At 40.6% G+C, this 23,839-nt stretch overlaps 1 protein-coding gene and 1 long non-coding RNA gene across 7 annotated transcripts in view; one reads left to right on the top strand and one right to left on the bottom strand.

Moving 5' to 3' along the window:
• Window positions 1-4,986: 4,986 nt before the first annotated feature.
• Window positions 4,987-21,919, top strand: LOC114478583 (uncharacterized). Its single transcript, XR_003675879.1, has 3 exons — window positions 4,987-4,997; window positions 14,335-14,337; window positions 21,687-21,919. It is a non-coding gene; the product is annotated as an uncharacterized LOC114478583 (long non-coding RNA).
• LOC114478566 (uncharacterized) overlaps window positions 14,662-23,839 on the bottom strand; it is a 34,582-nt gene continuing 25,404 nt past the window's right edge. For all 6 annotated transcript variants that reach the window (XM_028471710.1, XM_028471714.1, XM_028471712.1 and 3 more), the window contains one exon: window positions 14,662-17,443. In XM_028471710.1, coding sequence (XP_028327511.1) covers window positions 16,289-17,443 — 1,155 coding nt within the window. In that variant the 3' untranslated portion in view covers window positions 14,662-16,288. The remainder of the gene's footprint in view (window positions 17,444-23,839) is intronic.

The following is a 23,839-nucleotide window of genomic DNA, read 5'->3' as shown; positions in this document are numbered from 1 at the left end:
GATGGTGCATGACGCTCTCTTAAATCATTGTATACTTTCATCATGTCATTTACTGTCCTTTCAATGTCATCGGCCATGTCTGCTAAACGTGATTCTGAAAGATCGCTTTTCAAGTCTTCTCTGTAAACTCCGACCTGGCCTTTCCAATGTTCATATATAGTTTCCAACTTTCTCTCTCTTTTAGTCTGTTCATCCTTTTGAAATAGAAACATTTTCTCGGTGGGCACACTAGGCCGTTCTGATCGCCTGGGTAATGTTTCAATTGCTGCTTCATCAATTTCACATTGCGACTCCTCCAGTTTTTCATCCATACCTTCTATTTTGAGAGCGATTGCTTGTCACCTTATCCTTAGATCGTTGCTCCAACTCGCTGCTCCGCGCCGTAGCCGTGCCGTTCCTTGAGGTTGCTGACAGCTCGTTGAAACACTTTAGCTTAGCGCGTGCTTCTCTCCACGACCAGCTCTCACTCTTCTTGGAGGTAAGCTCTTACTGTAGCATACCCCCCGAATGAAGGTTGAGACTTTACTGATGAAACAGGTTTATTGACAGGAAACCTCAAATTCACCGTAAGAGCTGAAATATATAAAAACAAAGTATAAGCTAAACGCTAAGCTCTTACATCTCTGCATAAAATCCTACACGTGCATAAGTTCAAACAAACATCACAGAACCCAACAAAGGTACAACTCTGGACACACCAAACATTGATGCAACATTATCAATCATTTTAAACGTACCTTGTGCGTCTTCAAGGGGGTAACTAAACATAAAAACACTTTTAAAACCGCTCCGTGTCGTTTTTTCACACTTCTCCGTGTGTTTCCATCACCATCAAGCTACCTCAAGCATAAAACGGCAAACAGGAAGTGATGATTTCAAAATAAAAGCATTACATTTTTAAACCGGAAGTTAACTAAAACTAACTGCAAAAAATGATATAAGCACCAAAATAAAACACTTTAAACCTTGTTTATAAACAGAAATATACCTGTGGTTATTTACAAACAACAACAAAAAACTCCAGGATGAAGAGGAGCGCTTCATTGTACCCAGGCAGGACATACACTGACAGGGAGAGCAGAGACTGGCTCCCTTCTATAGCCCTTGGCTCCTCCCCCTTGTCCATTAAAAAACATAATCAGGGTTTTCTACCTAATAACCCATTCATTTCCACCCTAACATATATGTAAAAATCGGGACATTTATTATTACTAAACTATGGCTATGGATGATTTTCACGGTGGCCTTGTGTGCACCCAAGACTACTGTGATGGATGGATGGATGGATGGAGAAACCGAGCGGATAAACAGGTAAGTAACTATGGAGTGTGTGTATGTGTGGATGTGGTTAGAGAGAGACTACTGCCTGCCGCTTACCATGCTTTGCCGTAACGTACGTTTAGGGACGGGCTTCCACCATCACAGTCAGTTACTGTATATTCAATATTTTAAATGTGCCTGACATTTTTCTTCATTGTTATTGTGGCACTTTTTTTTGTTCATAGAAATGTCAAAAGATATAAATACTTTGTAATATACAGTATTACAGTATGTAGTGACAAAAGGATGGGTCACATTCAAATGTTGCTTTAGAGCTCAGAAATGATTTAGTGCTAGACTAACCCTGTGCTCTCCAGATTTGTGCTATTAATCTTACAGGTGGACATATCTCCCAGTTAAGATTCTTTAAGTATAAAAAAATTCATAATTCACCAAGGCCAGAGAGATCAGGGGATAGCAGCTTTTGATACTGTTAGTAAAGTAGTCACTGTCGGCTACTTTACCTCAACACAATTTATAGCCAAAAGAAGAAACACATTTTAATCAGAAGTATTTATTTACATGTAAAATAAATACATGCAGCATGAAAGCCAATCAAAAAACATATACTGTATACTTAGAAAGACAATTTTTTTTAATAAAGGAAGAAAATTCAGGTACTACAGTATTTTAACATAAATCAAAATTGGACATAGTAACTTTAACTTGTAGTGAAGTTCAGGGGTATCTGTCTTTGACTCAAGTAAGGTGGTTTGCAAAATGTGTCCTACATTGACCATGACATCATTACAATATCTACATACCGTAAGTACCAAAAACTGATCTCATTGTGTTTTTGGCATGGGTCATTAGTGTTCATGCACCTGTTTTATCTCTCCTAGGGATTAAGAGACCTGAACCCTATACCCTACCATGCGGCATACACGGGCCATAAACTACACATTGACCAGAATGAAAAGATGGTCATGTTTGGCATGATGTATGTGATGGCTACAGATGGTTACAGCGGCAAAATGGTCGGCCATTCCATTATGCCCATTAAAAACAATCTCATCATATATGATGAAGTGTACAGATGAGCATGTAGTCCAACTTTGTCAAATGAATGAAATTGGCTATTAGTTGAATTAAGCAAGCAACTTCAATCAAGCAACTACATAACTCTTTAGGTGAAATGATGGACATTTGAAACACTTGGTGAAGTAACTGATAAGGAGACAAGCATGTGTTGTGCTTTTACAGAATCAATTGCCCAGTTTGTTCACAGCTGCTTAGCAAAGCATAGAGAATGGCACCCATAAGGTTGGGGGTTCGATCCCTGGCTCAGTCTTTTTTATGATGTCTTTTTGGACGTCGACATGACTCTGGCGACTACGTTACATTAAAAATCAATATAAATGACGCAATGTTAAGCTGCCTTTGCTGTCTTTATAGCCACTGTAGTGGGAGGGCTATATGCAGGAGCCCTCTGCTGCTGCCACGTCTCCTCAGACACATTTTATTAATGTTATAAAATGGTCGTCACGTCCCTGGCGTGATGAAGTGATGAAGCAACTAAAAAGCAAGACTAATCATGGGCGATTTAAAAAACTATAGTCGCTGAAGTGGAGTTCTTCCGGGTGGTTGCCATGGCAGCGTGAGTAATCTCTGCTCCATTGATGATGGCTTTTTACCATGCACGTGCATGTAAGTAACCCAAAGTTTTCATACTCAGGGATGATTTACCCACTTTATACCAGCTGTAATGGAATCAGATACCCAGAGTTTCCTATCGCGGGGTATGTTGATCCAGCGTTTATGGATAAACTCAGAGTTTGTTAAACCTCCTTTATGGAATACACCCAAGGACAGAATGACCTTGCTAGCAAAAACAACCATGTTATGTGTTTTTGTTTTCTCAACTTTTTAATAGATCTGCAGTTCTCAAATATGGCCTTTGGGATCAAGTCAGCGTTGACCATGGTCAAGAATTTTTCTTGTCACTCTTTGTACAAGAGAAACTGTCCAGTTACAGATTTGACCAACAAAGACCACCGTATCTCCAAACCCAGTCCACAAAGGTTTGTTTTTCCCGCATCAAAATTTATTTCTGTTGAATTCAAATTACTTGACAATGTTACGTGCCTGAAAATAGATTTAAATCCTTTTCAAATTTGTTAAAATCATAGACAAACAAAATCACAACTTGTTCTTGTTGTACTCTGGGTGCAAATGTTGTGATTGATGAGGACAAAATTAAGAAAGTTTAGTTTAATGCTGTACTTTAAAGCCCTACAGTAAAACAAAGTTCATAACTGAGAATTCATTGTGTTGCTAAAATAAATGTGAAAAATGTAAAATGTAATTACATGAAAATGCATATTTACATTTTGATTACATTCATTTTGTTCTATAATGTCCATCTAGTTAAGTATCCATCACTGGCAATGTGCCAGCTTGCATTGCATGAAACTAAAATGGGTTTCGCTAGGTTGCAGCATGGGAAAAAGGAACATCATCACATTACCAGCCTACTCTAAATAATGTATTCCTTGTTAATTACGTTATCTTTAATAGTACAAAAAGGAACACAAAACAAAAATTTTAATATGGCATTTCCTTACTCTTTGTCCTTGAAAGTGTGTCCTTATCCCTGTTTAATTAGGGCTGTCTAATCACTGTACAGTCGTTTAAATTGAAAGGCTCAGTCAAGACACAACAGCACCAGAATCACATACATTTCACATAGCATGTTGCTAGTGTCATACACATGAGGCAAACACAGTCAAAAACATAAGCAGAACTTTTGAGGGAAAGGCAAAAGCAGACAGGGTTCAAACACAAGGATCAATAGACAAGGAGACAACAATAACTGGAAAGCAAAACATAACTATTTCTACATCAATTGTGTCTCCTGTCAGTTACACATCTGAGTGTATTACCTCTCCAGAGGTAGACACACTAAACCAGACTACATTTAACGATCAATTGATCACAGTCCTCAGGACATTGTATTTGTAAGATATGCAGATAATTATTGGTAGTTTTTGTTATTTTAACCTTATTTAGATATATTTAATCATCAATCATCACTCTTTCTGTAATTCTCATTCCTTTTTTCAAATTGAATTTTACAGAACCACAGGATTGAGCGCATGTGGCTAGAGGTCAACAGCCGTGTGACCTATCCCCTGAAGTCTGCCATAATAAATCTTGTTGATCAGGAGGGGATCGACATGGAGGACAATGCTGTGCAGTTCTGTGTTTCTAATCTGTCATGCATCATTGCCAGCATTGGACTCCAACGTTTTGTGGATGCATGGAATTGCCATCCAGTTGAAGGTATTTTATTATTTGGATCCAGTAACACACTTTTTTCCACAGCAAGCAGCGACATTTCATTTAAGATTTTGTAAGCCTTAATAAATGTGTAATTACTATGATCTACACCACACATGAGCAAACCATCCGGCCCACAACGTCTTAAAAGAAAAAAAGAAAATAATAAAAGCCTAAATTAATCCCAAGATGAATGACATATGTGTGGGAAATCGTGGTATTATGATGAATATTGCCAAGGTTATATGCAGCATATGGCGCAGGAAAAAGAAGGAGAATCATTTTTTTATTCTGATCGACTACCTTTGTTGGATTACTTTTGTTACTTTTTTGGATGGACTGAGTTTGTTTTGGATGAGTGAACGACCACGTTGGTGGATGTTCTTCCTGATTTTTCTGTGGACTAAAAAGACAATTTAAGCTGAAGTTTCATAGATCATATTGCACAGTTTAGTTTTTTGGGAAATTCAGTTTATTTTGAATTCATAAAGGTGTAAATTAAAGGGATGTTTTTGTTGTAATTCAATGTTTTATTTGCACTGTGTGGCGTAAATGACTTTGATAATATAGCCATGGATTACAAAAGATTTAAATTGGTAGTCCATGATTTAAAAGTAGGCAATAAATATAAGAAAACAACAACACTGTACTGCTACTAAAACTAATATTTCCCAATATGTGTGTGGCAACGGAAGACTATGTCCAAAAAGGCATATATTATAATTTAATTTAATTGCATGTAACTAAAAAATTGTTCTATTCCATCTCCACTTCTATAACTATAATATTCGAGGGGAAACACTGAACACAAATATTAAGTAAGAGATTAGTGTAATAAGAGGGAGCGAATGAAAGACACTGAATAAAACCAACACATAGGGCTACCAACCCCCAAAACACACTCCCCGATGTCACCATTTTTTGTGATTTTCTTCCCAGGTAGAGGAATTCCAAATGTCTTGGTGGATGGTGACTGTAGGGTGAAGCTCACCGAAGATCAGCTCCCATCTGCAAGTCAGGCTGCGGACTTGTACAATGCGGAAAACCACGCACATCAAACAAGGACATTGGTTTTTGGAATGGACCCCTTTGTCGATGCATTGGAGCATCAACAGGCTGAGAGGCGCTTCACAGAGGCATACCCTGACATGACAGTGCTGTAAGAAGAAACTGTGAACAACCATTTTGGACCATTCCAAGATGCATTAATGCACCTTGTTCACCTCCTAAGTATGTGTTTGGTTTCATCTTGTTTTTCATCTATCCCAGTAGTTCCCAAACCTTTCACAGTCCCGTACCCCTTCAGACATTTAACTTGAAACCATGTACCTCCTAATCCTGCACACTTCAAAAACATAATAATGCAATGCAATGCAGTGTTTTTCAACCTTGGGGTTGCCTGGAATCCAAATTGGGTCCCCTGAAATGTCTGATAATTTAGATTAATAAGAGAGCTAACTACTTTTGTCCTTTCTTATAACATTTTAGTGCAGAGGTAGGCAATCATAGCGGGGGCCACAAAAATGATCAACATTCATGTCAGCATTTAGAACAATGAGTGATCTGAGCATTAATACAGGAAAAAACTGAGTTTTTATAGTAATTTGTGTGTTTTTCTGTCATTCTGTGTATGTTTGTCTTGCTCATTGTGAGGCATTTTGTCCATTTCTGTAGTCTTTTTGTGTATTATTCCTGTAAAATATATGATTTTTACAGTCATATTGTGTATTTGTGCTGCCATTTTGCATTTTTTGAGTCATTTTTGTGTATTTCTGTTGGTACTGTGGGTTTGCGGAGTCATTATTCGTGTTTTTCCTGTCTTTTTGTGTACTTTTGTTGTGTTTTTGGAGTATTTTCTGTTTTTTCTCTTGTCTTTTACTGTATTTTCCTGCAGTGTTGTAAGTCTTTGTATTTTTTAACGTTCTCTTGCTCTTGTTTTGTGTATTTTCTGTCATTTTGTACTTTGGGAGCTGCATAAAATTAGACTGAGGGCCGCATGTGGCCCCCTGGCCGTCAACTGCCTTTGTCTGTTTTAGTGAATATGGATGATATGTCAGTTTATGACATCTTAACGATTGTTATATTGTGTGTAATCTATAGGCAATTTCAGCGTGGGTGTTTTACGGCAGGAGGAGGGTGACTGCTGTCATGCCAGCCCACCCTGCCATCAGTGATGAAGAGAAAGGTGACGATGTGGTGGCAGACCCTGATTTTGTCCCACCGCTCCACAACCAGGACATCCCAGGTCCAAGTAACACTGGTCCCTCTGCCCACAGGATATGTATCCAGCCTGCAGTGGAGGTGCTCCAGGACAGTGACAGTCTCCCCCGTCAAAATCGGCACCCCCTAGACACGGGAAGCGCGCACGCATTCAGCAAGGGCGGACCGACACTGTTGAACGTACTTTCAAACGGCTTTATGTGGGTCATGTCGTTTAACTTTTTAATCACCTCTGCTGCTTTTTGAATGATGTTTCGTGATCCTAATAAATGATGTAATTGCCATGTACCCTATACCTGTTTTTTTTTAACTTTGTTTATGTTAACCTGTTGTCAGAAAGTGTCCTCTCAGCACATTAAGCATTACATCAAGCACAGGAGTATCGGCTGCTTTATTTTATGTTACGTACAATGGCCTCTTCAATTATAGATTTTCAGGCTGCATTTTTGACCTGTCAAAATCAGGATCACCCTTTTAAAGCACAAATGCAACTTTCCTTGATGTTACGGCAGAAAATAATTCCATAAAGCACACATAAAGAAGTAATAGTAATTATGTGAATGTTTTTAATAATAAGACGTGATTAAGATAGATAGATTCCTTTATCAGTAAAAGTCATGTTTTTCTATTAGCTCTGTCTGCTAGCATAGCATTTCTTCTTCACTGCTAGAATAGTTGCATACCAACTGACCACTGGGTTACCAGCGCCCTCTGCTGGTCCAAACAAATATCTGATGTAAATACCATCTATATCTATATCTATACTATAATTCAAGGGAGGTCTGTGTGGATGTGGGGATGTGTGTGTGTGGATGTGTGTGTGTGGAGCAATTATCTCCCCGACGCGGTGCGAGTTGGACCTGAAACTCGGTCGACGGGTTCCAAATACCCCGAGTGCGTGTATCTGTTATTTTGGAGTAATTTGGTCATTTCAAAAATGTTTATTTTAACTTTATTTCACTTCTGGGCGGCCCCGAAAGAAACCTATTCAACTTTTGACCACAGGGTGTGAGGGGGCGCTAGCTCACCACCTGTTGAGAGACGACTTCCGGCATCAATTTTGAAGGCGAAACAGATGAACTGTGAATACACTGCTATTCATCCACGTTCCAAATACCCCGAGTGTGTGCATCTGTTATTTTGGAGTAATTTGGTGATGCAAAACGGTCAAAACATTAATTTTATAATTACGGCTCCCTCGGTAAGAGCGCGCCACTTCCGGTTCCGGGTTCATGACGTCACCGTATGTGGGGTTCAGTGCCAGGTTGTTCACTGGACACGTTGTCAACTTCAGGATCTCATCCCTATAAGCAGACTTGTGTCCCCCTGAGATGAGTCCAACCACAGTGGTATCATCTGCGAACTTGACAATGATGTTTCCAAGGTGGGTTGGGCTACAGTCGTATGTGTAGAGGACTCAGCACAGACCCCTGTGGATAGCCGGTGCTGAGTGTGAGGGTGGAGGAGACGTGGTTGCCAAGTTTAAGCACTTCATAATGACCGGAGTTAGAGCAACTGGACGGTAGTCGTTAAGGCTGTCCGTGGATGATTTCTTGGGCACAGGTAAGATTGTGGCTGATTTCAGGCAGGATGGAATGGTGGCTTGAGACAGGGAGAGGTTGAAGATGCGGGTGAAGACTTGTGAGAGCTGGTCTGACTCTGCACAGGCTTTGAGCACCTCCCCTGGTACCCCGTCACGGTTTCTGAGCAGCATTCGGACCTGGCTGGTCATCCAGGGTTTCTGGTTGGAGAAACCCCCGATTTTCTTTTCCCCATTGTGACATTTCCAATGCAGTACTTGATGTAGTTCAGTACTGTCTCTGTGTGTTCTGCAAGGTCCTGGTGTTCAAATACACCCCACTGAGTGTTAGCATTAAATGCAATTTCACAACAATCATTAAAGGAAAAACAAGAAAAAGCTTTGGTGTTTCTGTATGTGGAGTGAGATTGTAGAACAGTTTAAAGATACAACTAAAGGAATGTCCAAATGTATTTCAAATATTCATAAAGTGATGAAATGAAGACGTTTTAAAATCACTGTATACTAATCTATTTTCTTATTCATTCAATTACGTATTTATTTTAGGTTTTGTCCATGGCAGGGCTGGACCTCTGGGGTGGGTCCCGGGCTGGGTCGAACCTCTGGGTTTTGTCCCGGTCTGGTATGGACCTCCAGAAGCAGCTGAAGACACAAAAGAACCTGTTACTTTATGACGGGCCACAGCCGGAGTGATTGTCCTGTCACTGTTATAAAACATGCATGATATATTAGGTTTAGTTAGGTTAGAGTTAAGAATTAGAGATAACCTTTTTAATCCCAGCAAGTGACGACAGGAGGAGACATCAGCAGAGGACAGAGACCAAAGAAGACTTCTTTATCAACCAAAACAATGTACGCAAAAAATATTGAACACACATGTAATGTAAAAATACATTTTACTTTATAATAATGTCTGTAAAATGTGAGACAGATGCACCAGCACCCACAGCAGTAGTCCCATAAGTAGACTGAGTGTTCAGCAGAAAGCAAAACAATCAATGTAAGTAAAGCCTCTAATTGACACAGAAAGACACTGAACTAATGTTTGATGTAAAAATAGAGGTGACTTCATACTAATGCCTGTAAAATGTTGGACTGCAACAACGGCATCCACTGATGGAGGAGGAGGAGGATGAAGTCTGCTTCTTCCCTTGTGTGTTTGCTCCTGTACTCCTTCTGGCTTTTGTCTTGCAGGTCCGTGGGATCCTCAGTGTGGAGTTACAGAGTCTCAACAACTCTGTCTCCACCCTTTCCTCTGCACACACCCAACACAGCATAACGTGGATGGCTGTTCATCATAGGAATGGGATCCACACAAGGTTCCTGCTGCTTAACAGAAGGTTTTCCTTGCCGCCATGATGAATTCATGTTGGGTGTGGGATACATATGTATGTGTATATACGTATATATGCATATGTGTGTATCCATAAAATGAAGAGTCCATCCTTAAGACTGCTCTACTGTAAAGTGTCTTGAGATACCATTGGTTATGATTTGGCGCTATACAAATAAAAGATTGATTGATTGATTGATTGATTGATTGATTGATTGATTGATTGATTGATAGGAGCACCAGTATCCACAGCAGCCTGAGGAGGAAACATCAGCAGAGGACAGAAAGACTTCTATTAAGCAAAAACAATCGATGTAAATAAAGCCTCTCATTTACACAAAAAAGAATCTGGACACACGTTTAATGTAAAAATAAAGATGACTTTTATACTAATGTCTGTGAATTGTCATGTGTTTGATCGCAGAATTTTGCTTCAGAGGAGAATCAGACAGTTCCAGATGTTCGTCACCACAGCAGAGAATGAGACACCAGCGCTGCAGTGTTAACACAGACTGCTTTAGTTTAAACTTTAGATGAAAAACTATTGAACTTGGTGAAATGTGTTGTGTGCTTGACCAACTCACTTTCCATCAGAATCTGAGCTCATCTTCATCACTGAGATGTTTGTTCATCAGTTCTTGTGTTAGACTGACAGCTCACACATGGAGAAGAAGATTAATGGAATATGACATTTAGACAGACTTTTCCTTTTCTGACAACAAAAGATTAGCTTAATATAAGGTTCTGATACTGAAAACAGAATATGATGCATACATTCCAACCCTATATTTCTTTAAAGAATTTACCAAGTATTTTGTATCTTAACTTGAGCCAATTTCTATCAATAAATTGCCATTGTATTATTATTATGACTATTATTATTATTTTACACCAGGGTTTTGTCAGGGTTCATGTTGATTTATTGATCATTTACAATCCAATGGTTCCCAGGGACATCTGCACACATGTAATGGTTTACAAATTAATGCACACGTTAATGTGTGTCGTTAGTTAGGTGTGCTAAGCATAGCTAACTATACAGTATAATAAAATGTTATTTCTTGTCTATACAGTGTCTGTGAGTATTTATTAGTGGAGTACCTATACCAGGCTTGAGTAACTCTAACTACATTCATCATGGACCCTCATCAATTAATTTGATTTAATTTAATTTTGAACATGAACACAACAGCAGTGTATTTATTACAATGAAAATGCTAATAATAATAATAGTAGTTTAAAAAACAATCAAATAAAGCAAAGTGAGAATAAATGAGCCACAATTTGCTTATGTCTGCAGGATGTTTTATGTCTTATTTATTTGTTGTTTCAAGGGCTTTTACAGGAAAAAATAATAAACAAATGTCAACAAATGAATACCAAAAGCAGTATGTATATATATATATTTATTTATTTTTTAACAATATTTTTTTAAATATTATTTCAAATAATCAAGACAAGAATTGTAGTTAGTTCATTTAAAATAATTTAGTTTGTTTAAAAAATGACATTAAAGGCTTTTTTTCCTGTTTAGATTGGTTTAAAAAAAAAAAATCATTATTTGCTTTTAGTCTAGTTGTTTTATTTTTTAATAACTTTGCATGGTTTAATGTAGTTTAAACGATTGATTTATGTTATTAATACTGTAATTTCTCATGAAATGCACTAGGTTACAGCAGATCTCATTATTACCTCGATGGTTTGAAGTGATTCTGTAAAAAAACAAAAACAAAATTGTCATTATTATTTTCTTAATTGAAAGAGTGCCAAAATGTCAAACAAAAAAAATCCACAGTGCTACTTTACGTTATAATGAGGTATATTCACTGCGCCATATGATATTCATTTAATGCAATGTACATTTTACCTAAATTTGAGTATTAGCCATTTGGATATTTTCACAATCAAACTCAACCAGCCTTGCTGTTGGAATGTTTATTGCCTTGTGAATTGTGGAAGTGGCTTCATCCCGGGCTAGCCTGCTGAGCAAGGGGGGTTTTACCACCATGATAAACATTTGTTCCTTCCCTTCTTTGTTTAAAGCTAAAGCTTTAAACACCACCTGTTAAGTGTCAGGTTTCTGATCAGATCCATATATGTGTGTCTGAGACTGTTGTCCCTCAGTGTAGCTTTTGGCTCTGCTGCACTCGGGACCTTGCAATGGAGGGTCTAATTCGGACACTCATCTTCACTTTGTGTTAATAAAATGTTATGTTTATATCAAGAAGGTGTCTGCGGAGAATTCTTCACATCATCACATCAACATTAGGATAAAGGGGAAACCACCACAATAACACTGACACTTTCCTGCTTGCTCTCAGAGGAGACGGATGCTATTTTTTCCCCTCTCCCTCATTTTCCCTGCTTGCAGCTCTTTTGTCTTGTTTTGTCTTGTTCAAATCTAACAGGAGCCTCTATCAGCATCCCAATCCTGAGTCTAATTATGGAATTGATTATCTGGTCTTTCTTCGCTTTTGGTCAAATTTCTCTACTAGAAGGACGGGCAATGGGAGAGTTCACAAGTCCTGAGGATGTGGAAGACATCCATCACCAGATTGGAATGTATGATATCGGGTCTTATGCTGATTGGATCTGGCATTTTCCTGAATCATCGCAAAAATTGGATTACGTTGGCAGCACTATTGGAAGCCGCAGTTAACGAAGAAAGGAGCCAAACTCTCCGAACTCTCTCAGATGGATTCCACCGTGGAACTTTAAGAGGAGGATAGTTTGTCTCACAGGATATGGCCACACTATTGGATTACTTATTGAACTGACCAGGAACAGTAGGGCTGGCAGCCATGTTATGGCTAGCCCGTCTCAAAACACCTTCTCTATTCTCATTCCCCCCCCCCCCCCCCCCCCCCCAATTGAACAGCCTGTGGTCTGTTTTCTTCTCTCCAAACTCTCCAAGGACGGAATGTTGATAAGACGCTCTGACCTTTCCCTCACTTTTCATGTACACCTGGTCCCGGCTCTGCCAACAAACTCTCGAGGTCATCTCTATGTGAGAGTCAGCAGCAGAGTCTGAGTAAACAGGCTTATCTCAACGAACACTTTCACTCCCCCTACATCACTACATATCCTATATTTGTCACCGTCTCTTCTGGCTCCAACCCTCCTCCCTCCCAGCGGTTGGTCAGTAGGAGGCGCATTAATTAAAAAATTCATATACATTTTTCTTGTCAGAGTGCAACCTCTACAAATTACTGATAATTGTAGATTACAGAATGGGCTACATTTTAGTGCTAAATTTGAGTCTCTGAGTTAAATATTAACAGAGATATGGCAGTTTACAGTAAAAGCATAAAACCTAATATTACATTAAAAGTATAAGTGTTAGCATTTCACAATTTACTTAGCAGAATTTTCACTATGCAGTGGAGCATTTTGATATTTGATTAGTGTAGATCAGTTAAGATTTGACAAAGTTGTAGCTCTTCAAATTGCACGGAAGAATAAGAAAAATAATAAGAATAATAAAGAAAACGGAACTTAAAAGTACTTCCTGTAAGAGTCTCTTTATTGTAGGATTATGCTTGCTGCAGAAGTCACCTGCAGTGATTTGTAAGTTTGTGCGGCGATACCACCAGGGGGCGCAAGCATCAATTATATTGGCCACTGCTACCATTTTGAAGTTACTGCACTATCTGTACTGTTGTCGAATCAATATGACATTCTATCCGTATGAAGCGCCCCTATTTGGCCAGTTTAGATCACGTGATAAGTCAGTCATTGTTCAGTTTAGGTCACATGACTAAATTTACCCTAAACCTTAAAAATTGTTGCGATATTGGGTTATAACCTAATCCTAACCCCTAACCCTAAGACGCTAAGTACGTGTACATCAGTAACTGTACCAATAGCACCGGGGGTTGTCCGTACGACAACCGTACAAATAAGACACTTTCATTTTAATTACAAGCTCTTTCAAAGACCATTTCTTAAAGTAGATGTTTTGTCAAATTATTTTGAAATTTGAGTCCTTCGAGAGCAGCGGGAAGATCGCAACATGACCAAGTAGATGTTTTTCGCTCCCGCTCTAGCGCCAGAAAAAAACTACATACTGAGGTACTCCAAGTTTTAGTGTGATACCATCACCTGGCACGGCATTATCGCAAGCATCTTGAAAACCTAAATACCGCAGTATTTCCAATACTATTGCATTCTGAAGCAATGTCATTAAGTTAAACTTTGAATAATTAAGTAAAAGATAGCATGTATGACATCACATTGGATTTAAAAATCATTGGGACATTCAGGTAGCAGAGATCCTAAATTGACAATTGGACTTTAAATGATAAACTCACAGTGACTGATTGACATAAACCATACACACACGCATTCACTCCTTTATTTTATTTGCCTTCATTTTATTCATCTGGTTATAGTGTAATGGGAGAGCGAAATTCCAAATGCGGCTTTTGAGATAACATTCTGATATTTTCCAAACATTGTATGCAATGACTCCAAAATTTTGTCATTTAAAAAAAGATAAACACTGAACATGGATTTTGAGAACTTGCAGGTTTATGTTTACATTACATTTACAGTCAAACATTTCGATGCACTGTAGGCTCAATTTTTGACTCCAAAGTCTGTGTAGATCGCTTTTGTAGGACAGTCTGAATATGAGCTTTAGCACGTTTGTTGTGAATTGATTGTTGTGAAGTGATGCACTTTATAATTAGCTTTAAATGTAGAAAAGTTGTTTCAGTGTTGGAGCTACATTTTGGTGAAAGTTGCCATTCTGTAGCACATATGGTTGTTTTGTTGTGAATTTTTTAAATGTTGAAATTTAGAGGCTTGCTGTAAAGCCATCTTTCGGAAGATTGGCCTGTTTTTACAGATGAAGCAATCTAGTATGGGACGACCTTTGTGGAAAATTTTATATTTCCTTCCATTGGAAGTAGGATTTCCTTAGAGAAGAAGAACATGCAGAATAATAATAGGTTACAGGCAGCTTGTCGAATGGCCCCAAATGATGACAAGGTTGGGAAACAGTTTTATTGTGTAACCTCTACAACACAAAACAAGGTTGTTTTTTTTCAAAAGGAATGCGTAGGCTTACCCAGAGAGCATTGCTTTGGCTGCATCAAAAACCATGCAGTCAGTGTGGTTATGGTTATTAGGGTGTGGAAGATGCTTAACTTTTTTTTTTAATTGGATGATGCTTGTGCCTGTCAGTTCAGTTCATCAGCTTTGAAAACACATGAGTAGAACAAGTCCATGTAGCAGACTGTGCCTGAGGGCATCCTGATCATTGTTAACATCACCAACATATCTACAGATACAAACAATGACATACAAAAATACAAGGCCTATAATAGGTAGCCCTAACAATTATATACAAGTCTAATTCAAAAGCTTTTCCAGCTAAAAAGAAATCTAATGGAAAGAATCTGGATGTCCTCAATACTTCCAATCATATTAAAACATCGCCAAAGCTGCTCCTCTGACCAATGACAGCTTCAGGATGTTTAACTCGTGTGAATCATTTAGCACACAGTGTATTATTAAGTAGTACAGCTTAAATCGGGTATATGTTTAATATTGTATTTTGGCCACTTGTCACATGTACAGTATGTATGTCCACTGACTGGTGAAACTCTTACCAGTATACGACCAGTGTAAGGGTGTAACTGGGCCAAACTTTGGCCAGTTCTGTAGTAATGGCAGCACTGGGTGTTTCATTCATTGATTGATGTTCTATTCCTCCTTCGGAGAGGTTGCTGCTGATTGTCTACTGGTGCCTAAACAAGCTCACATTGGGAACAAGACAAGGTCCATATCTCAAAGGAAAGATTTCTTACTGTGATGTCATTGGCTGTAAAAATGTTACATAAATCTTACAACATCCACAGTATGTCACATTGCTTCTTTCGTTTGGCTGTTGTGTCAGGATTAAGACCTTTGACTAGTGATGCACAATATTATCGGCATGTAATCGGTATCAGCTGATATTGGCTTTAAAATTAGGTATCGGACATCGGTTGTTCTGGCGATATAATTACTATCGGTAGATAGAATAACAGGATTTGCATCCTTGATCAAACCGTAGACACCATATATGTAAAAGCCTCATCGCCGTTGGAAAGGCGTGACTAGCGCTGCCATCTTGTGTGTTTGCAGCAGACTGCAGGAATGCTTGTAAATGAACAGCGGTAAGAGGCACTCAACAATCTTAAAGTAGAATTCTTCACTGAAATTAACCATTTCCAAACTTTAATTTTTTCCTCATATTATTATATTTTTTCCTCATTATATTATAATGTAACTACCATCTTTTGGCACAAAGGACAATTGTAAAAATGTTGTTTTTACCACTAAAATACAAAATATAAGTAGGTAGTAACAAGTGCAAGTTTTTTCACTGTTTTGTTTAAAAACAATTGTCATGAATAAATATGTCATGTTTAACATAATGTGTTCTTATTTTGAACAAGGAATAATTACAGATGTTGCATCATTTTCAGCTTTGTCTTATATGACCATACCTTTTGCTATGCTGTTCCATAAATAATCCCCTGCAATAAGACCAAGCCTAACTTAAATTATATTGAGCTTGTGTTTTAGGACTGGCTTAATCTTCTGCGTTAGTGCTTTGGAAGCAGTCTTGGGCTACATCTTGTCCCACTTCTTGAGGCAGGAGCCTTGGACTGGGAATGACATCTTAAAGAACTTCTGTAAGAGTTTATAAATGTGGTGGTAGGTCCACAGTCCTTATTCAGCTCCTCTGTGCTGTCCTTAGAAGACTTTTTTATAGCACCTTTATGATTAAGGAAAGCATGGCTACTTGTTGGTGATGAACTGTTGGTAATGGACCTGTATGTCAGTGCAGAGGTATGCTTTGCTGAGTGTGAGTAAGCGGTTACTGAGCAGGTGTTGATGTGCTTGGAGATCATTAATTTGGTAAAAGCTTTAGTTTTGCTTGCCCTTGTAGCACCCCTGCTAGTATTTCTCCTGTTAACAGTTTGTGTAACTGAGCTGAGTCGTAACTGTTTTTGCCTTTTCTCTACCACAGGTTTGTGTCTGACTTTTCGGACTGGTGTAAGGTCCTTAGCTGAGGTATCTTGTTCTTGACGAGACTCCGGGGAGGCTGTTGTGCTTTTAATTATATTTTCTAACTTCATGTTTTCCTGTAGTTCTTCACTAATGCAGCCAAACTGTAACATCACCTCTCCAACAGGACCATCTCTGTCCCGACTCTGAGTGTCTCTGGGTGGATTCAGATGAAATGTGTCCTCCTGTGTTTTCTCACTGTGGTAGTGAGTACCTTTTTCTTCTTTGTTCTGCAATGTCTTGCTTTTTTTTGAGCAGCGGTTGTCCAAACGGGACTGAGTGAGACAGCTGGGGATCACGTCAGGAGGGAGGCCTCTTCTCCTTCTGGACAACCTCAGTAAACCTGCTTTGTCCTTTTGCTGCCTTATTGTGGTGCCACTGGTCACAGGTGTTTGAGCTGCAGTCTTGGGAAGGTTTCTGGCTGATAACTGGAGATTATTATTCCTGGAGTAACGGGTGATGCAGTCAGCGGTAGGGTTTGTGTGTTGGTTCTGAGGTCGCTTGTCGTTGCGAGGTAAGGACGGGTGTGTGACGCTCATGTCCTCTGTCCTTCTTTGGGACCGGTGCTTTACTTTGTAGGTTTTTCTAGTCTTTGTACAGGTTCTGACAGGCTGTTTGTTACGATGAGCAGTTTCTTGCTTTAAGGTAGTTACTGATCTGTGGAGTACTGTTGGTTTCACCACTGCAATCTGCAACACAAATAAACAACAGTGTAAGGTGGTTTGACCAACTGAATATGGAATGATGTGACCAAGCAAGGATGGAGATTATTGACACAAGCACCATTGTCACTGTTATTACTCATAAATGTAAATACCATATAGCTGCTCAGCTGCAGTCACTTCAACAGCCTCGGGGGAATCAATGCTACCACGAGGTATGAATAGTTGTTGCATATGAGGACTCTGAAGAGATTTGTTTGTAGATCTGAGTAATGCATTAATGGTGTCACCAAAAATGACCTCCTGCTTTTTAGATGATCAACATTAACCCTCCAGTGAATGGGTGGAGCCCAAAGAGATGTGCCCACACTCCTGTCATCTACCACAACAGATAAGATTGTTCTTGTCCTCAAAGCAGTGGTTAACCCTTTCATTGCCTTCACTGACTTCTATATAATCTTAGAGCTGGACTCCCTCGTCTTTAAAAAGATGAGGGTCAAGATTCTTGAACATCAACCACTATTAATTATCCACTTTCTACATTCTTTCATTCTCAAATTCTTCATTAGGGCTGCATGATTCAGCTTCGCTCACAATTTTGTCTTTTGTTTGAGCATCTCTGAATTAATTTTTTTTTCCTCCTTGTGTGTTCTCCAGGTCCCAACGTCATTCTATCACTTATTTCATTAAGTCTGATTCTGACGAAAAGTGCATATTTTTTAACAAAGAAGGTACCACACTTAACTTCTTTATTGACACAGATGGTGGTGAAAATGGTAAAAAAAAAAACAAAACAAAAAAAAAAACATTAATCACCTTCATCATACTTTATGATGTCTGCCATTGTTGTAAAAAGTAGCACCACAATGGAAGACGATCACCAGTTAACATGGTCAGTAGGGATGTCACGATTACCTGTTGGCTTTACCTGCCACCAGTAATCATGTAACCTGGTGCCACCTGCTTCTTGCACAGCAGGAAAACTGTCAAAAACCATTGCAGCCACATCTTTTCTGAGGAAAAGCTTCTGGTGTAGAAAAGGCTCCAAAGTTAATAATAATAATTATTTGTGTTTTATCTATTTTTGTGTGCGGAAGATGTTTTCACTGCTGGTAACGCGAGAGGTGGACTTACGTGATCAGTACGAGACTCGGAGAATGGGTGTTACGCTTTAAGTGGTTGACAAGTTGATCAGTGGGCTTCGGCAGTAAAGAGACGAGTTAACTAGAAGTGGTGTGCGTAAATGAAAGCAAACCACACACACACGTAAACCAAGTAAAGAAGAAGTTGAGTCTAAAACCTTTCTCTGCTTTTTTCTCCATCATACTTCGGAACAGTGGCCTTAAGTGCTGTTCTGGCCAACACCCTGGTGTGCCTAGCCTGAGCTATTATCATTATTATCTCCACTACATTTAATGGTCCTTCGAGCCGGATAACACTGGGTTTACGTCAGAGATGGAACAATTACCGGAGTATGAGGCCCATGGTGCACGCCCCAGACGAGACGTTCGCCTCCCTGCGCGTTATGCCGACTATGAAGTGGTTCATCGAGGCTATAGCAGTCAGAGATATAGAGAGGAGGGAAAGATGCCAGAAGAGGAGCATATAGTCAAGACGACCTCCCAAACCCCCCCCCTTATGACTATGCCACATCAAGCCGCATGCAGCGACGGGATGCAACGCCACAAGAGGTGGAATTGTGCTATGGAACTGAGGGTCAACGGTACATTCAGGGGAACAAGATTGCCTCCCCAACATTTCCAGAGAAAGAGACTAGGTACCGGTCACCAGATCACTTCACTCCCCTACCCCTCGTGCTACACCCCAGACATCCATATGAGGATTGCATAACAGAGTTTGAGGGCATTCGTCGTGAGAGACACATCATCCAGCAAACACAGAGGCACATGTCATCAGAGCTAGCTGAGCTGAGAACACTGCAATCAGAGATGAGCCAACTAGTGGATGCTGTCCGTAACTTGCAGACTCCATCTTCTCTTCATGCTCAAAACTCAGAGTCAAGGGTGATGCCGTCACAGTCACCGTTTGGAAGTGGATCCTATAGTGGGGAAGAGGATGACTGTCCTGCACCATGGCCAGACCCTGTAATCGAAGCGCTACCACCGAGCAATCAATCCCAGCTGCATCATCTTAATATGACGGCAGAAGTGCTTCCCTGTGTTAAAGAAGAGGCCATGTCAACCCCAACTATTAATCACTCTGTGGGTCAATCAAAAATTCCACACTCATTCCGTAAAGTCTTGCCTACCAAGAGGCCACTGGATGACAATACCCGTTACCTCCCTGGTTCAAGCCTATTCAGCCTCCGCCACAGCGAAACAGTTGTCCTGCAGCTGGACTCAAGTTCCCTGCAGCTTTTGGTGATCACTGGAGAGAGCTTGGATATGACTCGGCCCCCCCACAGCAACACTCAAGCATGCCAAGGTCACAGCAACTCCCCGCCGGACGGCCTCAGGGAAATAATTACCTCATCTCAGAGCCAAGTTATCATGGGCCACGCCCAACAATCCCCAACTTCTCAAGTCGAGACCCAAGTGAGTTTGCGTGGCTCAAGATCTCACTGGAGAACCTCTTACCACAGACCGCAACCGAGCTGTTTAAGTACCAGGTGTCGGTCGATCACCTGCACTTAGAAGAGGCCAAGTTAATTGCCAACGCCTATTTCAACTCTCCGACACCCTTCTCAGACATGATGGTCGCCCTGAATGACAAGTACGGCCAACCACATCAAATAGCTCTGAGGCGTATAGCTGCTGTGTTGGACGCACCGGACATCAGGTGTGGAGATCTGGCTGCATTCGAGAAGTTCGCACTCCAGATACAGTCACTGGTGGGAATGCTGAGAACATTGCGGCCCGAAGGAGAAATTGAAATACAGTGTGGCTCTCATGTTGCTCGTCTGCTAAGTAAGCTGCCACCTGAACAGAGAGCAGAGTTTCGCCGCTGAATGTTCCATCAGGGCACACGCACCCACACCTTACCGGGCTTTTCAGAGTGGTTGAAATATCTTGGTGCCAGGACTCTGAAGAACAAATAGCAGGAAGATGGGCTCGAGAGAAGTTGGTGTCCAAACCTGAAGGATGACAGGGCAAGCAATCAATCACTGTCCTCCATGGTGCGAAGGAAGAAGCTAGAAAACCCGAAGTTCCAGTGCCAGGTAGCTCCTTTAAAGGGAACAAAAGCCGGCCATACTGTCCATTCTGTAACAATGAAGAGCACTTCCTCAGCCAGTGTATAGCAGTATCCAAGCTAACCAAGGAGCAGCTGACAGAGTGGATTAGGAGTAATAAGAGGTGTTGGCGCTGTGCACCACCACACCAAGCGGCCCAGTGCAACTTGAAAAGGACATCAATCAATCAATCACTCAATCTTTTATTTGTATAGCGCCAAATCATAACCAATGGTATCTCAAGACACTTTACAGTAGAGCAGTCTTAAGGACAGACTCTTCATTTTATGGATACACACATATGCATATACAGTATACGTATAAACACATACATATGTATCCCACACCCAACATGAATTCATCATGGCGGCAAGGAAAACCTTCTGTTAAGCAGCAGGAACCTTGTGTGGATCCCATTCCTATGATAAACAGCCATCCACGTTATGCTGTGTTGGGTGTGTGCAGAGGAAAGGGTGGAGACAGAGTTGTTGAGACTCTGTAACTCCACACTGAGGATCCCACGGACCTGCAAGACAAAAGCCAGAAGGCTGTATAAGTGAGAAGAATAATCTTGAATTCTATTCTATATTTTATGGGAAGCCAATGCAGAGAGGCTGATACAGGAGCAATGTGATCTCTTGTCCTAGTTTTAGTCAGTACACGTGCTGCAGCATTTTGAACCAGCTGAAGTGTCTTAAGCGACTTGCTCGGGGAGCCTGCTAAAAGAGAATTACAATAATCCAGTCTAGAGGTAACAAAAGCATGGACTAGCTTTTCGGCATCGCTCTGAGACAGGATAGGTCTGATTTTAGCAATGTTACGGAGATGAAAGAAGGCAGTTCTTGAAGTTTGTTTTATGTGAGAGTTGAAGGATAAATCCTGATCAAATAGAACCCCAAGGTTTCTAACAGTTGTGCTTCGTGCCAGAGTAATGCCATCTAGGGCAGTTAGGCTAGCATAGGTTTCTCTAAGGTGTCGTGGGCCCAGTACAATGACCTCAGTCTTGTCTGAGTTAAGAAGAAGAAAATTTTGGTCCATCCAGGCCCTAATGTCCTTTAGACAGGCCTCAAGTTTAGATAGCTGGCTTCATTGATACATACAGTTGGGTATCATCAGCATAGCAGTGAAAGTTAACAGAGTATTTTCTCATAACATTACCAAAAGGGAACATATAGATGCAGAAGACGATTGGACGTAGCACAGAGCCCTGAGGAACCCCGTAGCTTACTTTAGTGTACACAGAAGACTTATTATTCACGTGTACAAACTGGTACCTGTCAGATAGGTAGGACTTAAACCAGTTTAGGGCAGTCCCTGTGATTCCAAGTAATTCCTCTAATCTCTCTAGTAGAATATAGTGATCTATAGTGTCAAAAGCTGCACTAAGATCTAAAAAAACCAGCACTGAGAGTCGTCCTTCATCTGAAGCCAAGAGTAGATCATTAGTTACTTTAACTAAAGCAGTCTCTGTGCTGTGTTGAGCTCTAAAACCTGACTGGAAGTCCTCGAACAGGCTGTTGTTTTGAAGGAAGTCACAGAGCTGAGCCGCCACAACTTTCTCAAGAATTTTTGAAATAAAAGGAAGATTAGATATTGGCCTGTAGTTTTCTAAAGTGCTGGAATCAAGAGTAGGTTTTTTGATTATATTTAACGTACAGCAGGCCCAGGTGAAGGCAGGGAGTGGCTAATTTTATCTCTAATCTTATGAATTTTATCGTTAAAAAAAGTCATAAAGTCCTCACAGCTGAGGGCTAGAGGAATCATGGGCTCAATAGAGCTCTGACTTTGTGTTAGCCTGGCTACAGTGCTGAATTATTGAAGTATTCGTGACTCCTCTGTTTTATTGGAGCGCCACATTCTCTCTAATTTACGGGTTGTTTGTTTGAGTGTGCGAGTTTCAGAGCTAAACCACGGAGCTTTCCTCTGACTTTTAATAATTTTTTCCGTCAATGGGGCAATTGAGTCCAAGGTGGATTTTAGTAGACTAGCAGAGCTATCGACAAGCAGATCCAGTTGAGAGGGGCTATAATTAATATCATAGTTATTTATTGGATGATGCACTGAGTTTAAGGCAGCAGGAATGGCCTCTTTAAATTTAGCCACAGCACTATTGGACAGATTTCTACTTGTAACTATTTTATTGCACAGTGCGAGATTCACCATGGTGACCGAACACTCGACACCTTTGCCAAACTGTACAATGGTTCAGAGAGAACTATGCTGTTACCTGAAGCAGCGGATAAGTTAGGTGTGCAAGGGACCCCAGAAGATCTACCTCTACGTACAATCAGACAGGATGTACATACCCTCGGTGGTGCATCGGTGTCATTCACAGTATCTTCTCCTACAAAGCCAAAGAAAAGGTTCAAGATTTCAGGGGCATTCACTTCAGCTCGCAATGGGTTAGGTTACCATACATACTCCATCAAGCAACTTCAAAAGAAGTACAAGCACCTCATTGGCCTTCCCCTACGTAATCTCACAAAAGTGACCACCCCATCTCACCACTCCCATTGAACCCGTCAGGTTGGGACCTCCAGGAGGGCCTGCTGCCATTCGCACTCGACGAGGCTGGACACTGCAGGGCCCAGCTAGTGTAGTCTGTGACCTCACCTGACCACATCAGTGCCTTTTCACCACAGTAGCCCCCCAGGTGAATGAGTTGATGAAGAACATGGAGGGACTATGACAGGTTGGTACTGTTCCATTCAGAAGTGAGAAACTGGTTACTCGTTCAAAGCAGGACCATCAATATCATTGAATCCAAACCCACCAGAGTAGAGGTTGATGGCATACTACGTTATGCCACCCCATTGCTTCGTCGAAAGGACATGCCGCTCCTTTAAGGTGCTGAAGAAGCTGTCATCTCCAGTCGACGAAGTGTGCAAGGGTTGCATGGGGTGGCCAACTCCAAGGATCCTCCCACTGCCAAAGATTACCGACAAGCAGAGCGGTTGATCTTCCAGAGGGCTCAGATGGATAGTTTCCAGCATGAGTACAGTCTACTGAAAGCTGGTAAGCCAATCCCTAGAAGCAGTCGACCCCTCACTCTGTCTCCTGAGCTGGATGAGAGGAAAGAGCTCATTCATGTCGTAGGATGATTCCGTCAAGCAGAAGACCACGAACTGGCAGCTCCTCACCCAATCATCTTAGACCCAGGTCATCAAGTAACCAAGCTCTTGATTGAAGATTTCGACCGCCGCCTTGGCCACCCAGGCCCAGAGTGGGTGTTC

The sequence above is a fragment of the Gouania willdenowi genome, chromosome 16 (genome assembly GCF_900634775.1).
Source record: "Gouania willdenowi chromosome 16, fGouWil2.1, whole genome shotgun sequence".
Classification (NCBI taxonomy): Eukaryota; Metazoa; Chordata; class Actinopteri; order Blenniiformes; family Gobiesocidae; genus Gouania; species Gouania willdenowi.
This window is presented reverse-complemented; position numbering and strand designations above follow the sequence as displayed.